This window comes from Colossoma macropomum, unplaced genomic scaffold (assembly GCF_904425465.1).
Source record: "Colossoma macropomum unplaced genomic scaffold, Colossoma_macropomum, whole genome shotgun sequence".
Taxonomy (NCBI): Eukaryota; Metazoa; Chordata; class Actinopteri; order Characiformes; family Serrasalmidae; genus Colossoma; species Colossoma macropomum.
The window spans coordinates 3660-6861 of NW_023495334.1; the positions used below are offsets into that span (position 1 = coordinate 3660).

The 3202-nt window shown below is 41.6% G+C and overlaps 1 protein-coding gene across 1 annotated transcript; it reads left to right on the top strand.

The window, feature by feature from the left end:
• The first annotated feature begins 367 nt into the window (after window positions 1–367).
• LOC118801808 (C-type lectin domain family 6 member A-like) lies at window positions 368–2140 on the top strand. The gene is made up of 6 exons (XM_036562180.1): window positions 368–775; window positions 851–949; window positions 1051–1218; window positions 1302–1444; window positions 1519–1625; window positions 1792–2140. The coding sequence occupies exons 1-6, from the start codon at window positions 436–438 to the stop codon at window positions 1970–1972; spliced, it is 1038 nt and encodes a 345-aa protein (XP_036418073.1). The 5' UTR covers window positions 368–435; the 3' UTR covers window positions 1973–2140.
• Window positions 2141–3202: the final 1062 nt, after the last annotated feature.

A 3202-nucleotide genomic window follows, 5' to 3' on the forward strand; every position in this document is an offset into this window, starting at 1 on the left:
GTAATAATCCCAATTTGGTGCATTTCTATTGGTCTGTTTATGATGAAATTTTCACACAATGTAAAGGACAACTGGAAACTTATGTAAAAAAAGGGGGGTGGGGGGGGGGTGGAGATTCACATTTACTTTACTCTACTGTCACAGTATACCACCTTTGCCTCTAGGCAATCTGTGAAATTTCTGCCTTGGTAGTTCTACCTGGTCAACTGTAAGCGCTATAATAGTGAAGTGGAAGCCGAAAATTCAACCAGCCTCTAAAACTGACCTTTAAAGTCATGAAAGCAAGTCTTTGACTGGAAATTACAAATGGCTTTTGACTTTTTTTATAAATCTTGATGAGCCTCTCTCTCCCTATCTTTCTCTCTCTCTCTCTCTCTCTCTCACACACAAATATAGATTAAACTGGTCTAATGTGCCCCGTGCATCTCTGAGCTGATGTGTGCAGCAATAAGTGCACACATATGTCTGAGGCCTGTTTTCACACCTCTGTGGTTAGAAGCTCGTCTGATGTTGTTTCCTGTCCAGACTATGAACTCCAGTGAACACTGCAGTTTCCGAAGGTTTAGTAGAGTATTAGAGAAACGCAGAGAGATAGAGAGAGAGAGAGAGAGAGAGAGAATGGCAGAGGGAATCTATGATGATGTGAGCAGTGTTGAGCTGAGTGAAGCAGACAGAGGAGAGAGAGTGGAGAAGACGGTGGAGATTTATATGAGTGCAGACGCTGTTAGAGCTCAGGAGACCAACACACAGAGGGAGACAACAACTCAGCAGACAGGTAGAGTAACTCTCAGTGCACAAACTCTCAGTGTGTTCACAATGAAAACTTCTTCTAAGTCAGTTCACTCTTTAGATGTTAGAACAGGAATCAGATGTTCCAGACTGGCTGTGGTGTGTGTGGGGCTGCTGTGTGTTCTCCTGCTGACCACCAACATAGTGCTGTACATGTACTGTGAGTGTTTCAGTCTTAAACACAAATATGTCATCTTCCAAATACAGATATACAGAATGCATCTGCTGTAATATAAAAACTGTAATTCTTTCTGAATGTAGATATTAGAGACCAAACCATCATTGCAAACTTCACTGCAGGGAGAGAGACCCTCTTATCCAGTATCAGAAACCTGACTGAAGAAAGAGACCAGCTAAAGAGCAGCTACCAGAATCTGACTGCGAAAAACATCTTACAGACCAAATATGATCATTTAGTGAAGCTGACTGGTGAGTGAAACACCATTCTCACAATTAATAAGCACAAATATTCATTCATGCTTCTAAAATATGTTCTCATTACTCTGTTGTAGAGAAAAGCTGTTTTAAAGAACTGAAGACTTTTGGAAGCAGCTTTTACTTTCTCTCCACTGAGAATAAGAGCTGGAGTGAGAGCAGACAGGACTGCAGAGAGGGAGGAGCAGATCTGGTGATCATAAACAGCAGAGAGGAGCAGGTGGGTTGGGGGGTTTGTAGTTTTATTTAGTAATTATAATTGAGTATTGTTTATTATTTATGTTATTTTTTCAGATGTTCCTCATTGATCAAAAGAAAGAGAGCAGTTTCTGGATTGGTCTGACTGATGAAGAGACAGAAAACACATGGAAGTGGGTGGACGGCCAACCGCTGACCGACAAGTACGTCAAGATAAGATACAAACAAGTAGTTAAACTCAATGTAATGCAAATAAATTTTCCCTTTTCTGTTCATTATCTTACTGTATTCCATTTATACAGAGTAAAGGAGCCAGAGTAGCTGCTAAATATGCGATGATTACAGATTAATGCTGTGTCTGATTATCAGATTCTGGAGGAGCGGTGAACCCAACAATGCTAGTGCCGAGGAGGACTGTGCTATTTTCACCACTACAACTGAAGACAGTCAGCGAACATGGAACGACTTTTCCTGTTCAGGGAAAGAAAACTGGATGTGTGAATTCAATCTGACAAACTTCCACCTGAACACTTCAACCAAACACCATTAGATTTTCACTGCTGGGATAAAGTGATGGAGATCATTTAAAATTTAGAGGATACAGGGTTTAAATGTTAGTAATGAGAATGTCTGGAGACACTGAGAAATAGACCTCATGCGTCATTCTGTAGTCTGTGTCTTTTCCATAGCAGGAACTCTGGGTCTAAGCGGATTTTACTACAATTCATAGCATAGTGGATGAATTCTGTGTGCACATTTAGACCTTTTTATTCTAAAAATAAAACTGTACTGAGTTCTCCTCAAAGCTCTACAGCAGAACCTCCACTGTGATCTACAGAATGTTCACTCCACAATGATCATGTACGTTACTACAAAGCTACTTCTACTCACTTTGTACTGTTTGAACCTTTGCAAGAAATAGTTTTTCAGCTTTTTTGACAACTAGTGAAGCTAATTGTTATACACTGTAATGGAGTTTGCAATATAATCTCTTTCATAATAAACCACTGTTAACCATCAATATCTTTCCTCTGCTTCTTTTGCATTAAATGTTCTTTATATGTAGTGATTTGAAAAGGTTGTGATGCAACTATGCCCTGTGATGGACTGGCAACCTGTCCAGGGTGTATTCTGCCTTCCGCCCAATGACAGCTGGGATAGGCTCCAGCACCCCACCGCGACCCAGAAGGATAAGCGGTTTAGACAATGTATGTATGTATGTGATGCAACTATAGAGTGACACTTACAAAAGGCTATGCTATGATATCCCAGATGGTGGATAAGGCGTTGGGTGGTTGGTGTATTATCCCAGGTGGCTAAGGTGTTGCTAGGCAGTTGCTATGGTTTTCCCAGGTGATAGCTAAGGTGCCGCTAAGCAAACGTTAAAGTATTCCATGTAGTTGCTAAGGTGTTGCTGGGCAATTGCTAGGCTATCCCAAATGGTTGCTAAGGTGTTGTGAGGCTGTTACTATGACATGCCAGGTGGTTGCTAAGGTGTTGTTAGGCACGTGCTATGGTATCTCAGGTAACAGAGAAGGTGTTAAGTGGTTGTTACATTATCCCTGGTGGTTGGTAAGGTGATGCCAGGCCATTGCTATGATATCCCACGTGGCTGCTAAGGTGCAGCTAGGCACATGTCTGTGGTATTCCAGGTGTTTGCTAAGGTGTTTTGCTATACCGTTGCAATGGCACCCACAGTGATTTCTAAGGTGTTGCTAAGCCACTGCCATAGTATCTCTGATGGTTGCTAAGGTGTTGCTAGGCAGTTGCTATGGTGTAC

Bases quoted from the DNA above. Each gene is read 5' to 3' on its own strand.
- LOC118801808 (XM_036562180.1), top strand. From the start codon at position 436: ATGTGTGCAGCAATAAGTGCACACATATGTCTGAGGCCTGTTTTCACA. The intron at 776-850 runs GTAGAGTAACTC...TTCACTCTTTAG, and splicing joins GACAACAACTCAGCAGACAG to ATGTTAGAACAGGAATCAGA. The intron at 1,445-1,518 runs GTGGGTTGGGGG...TTATTTTTTCAG, and splicing joins TAAACAGCAGAGAGGAGCAG to ATGTTCCTCATTGATCAAAA.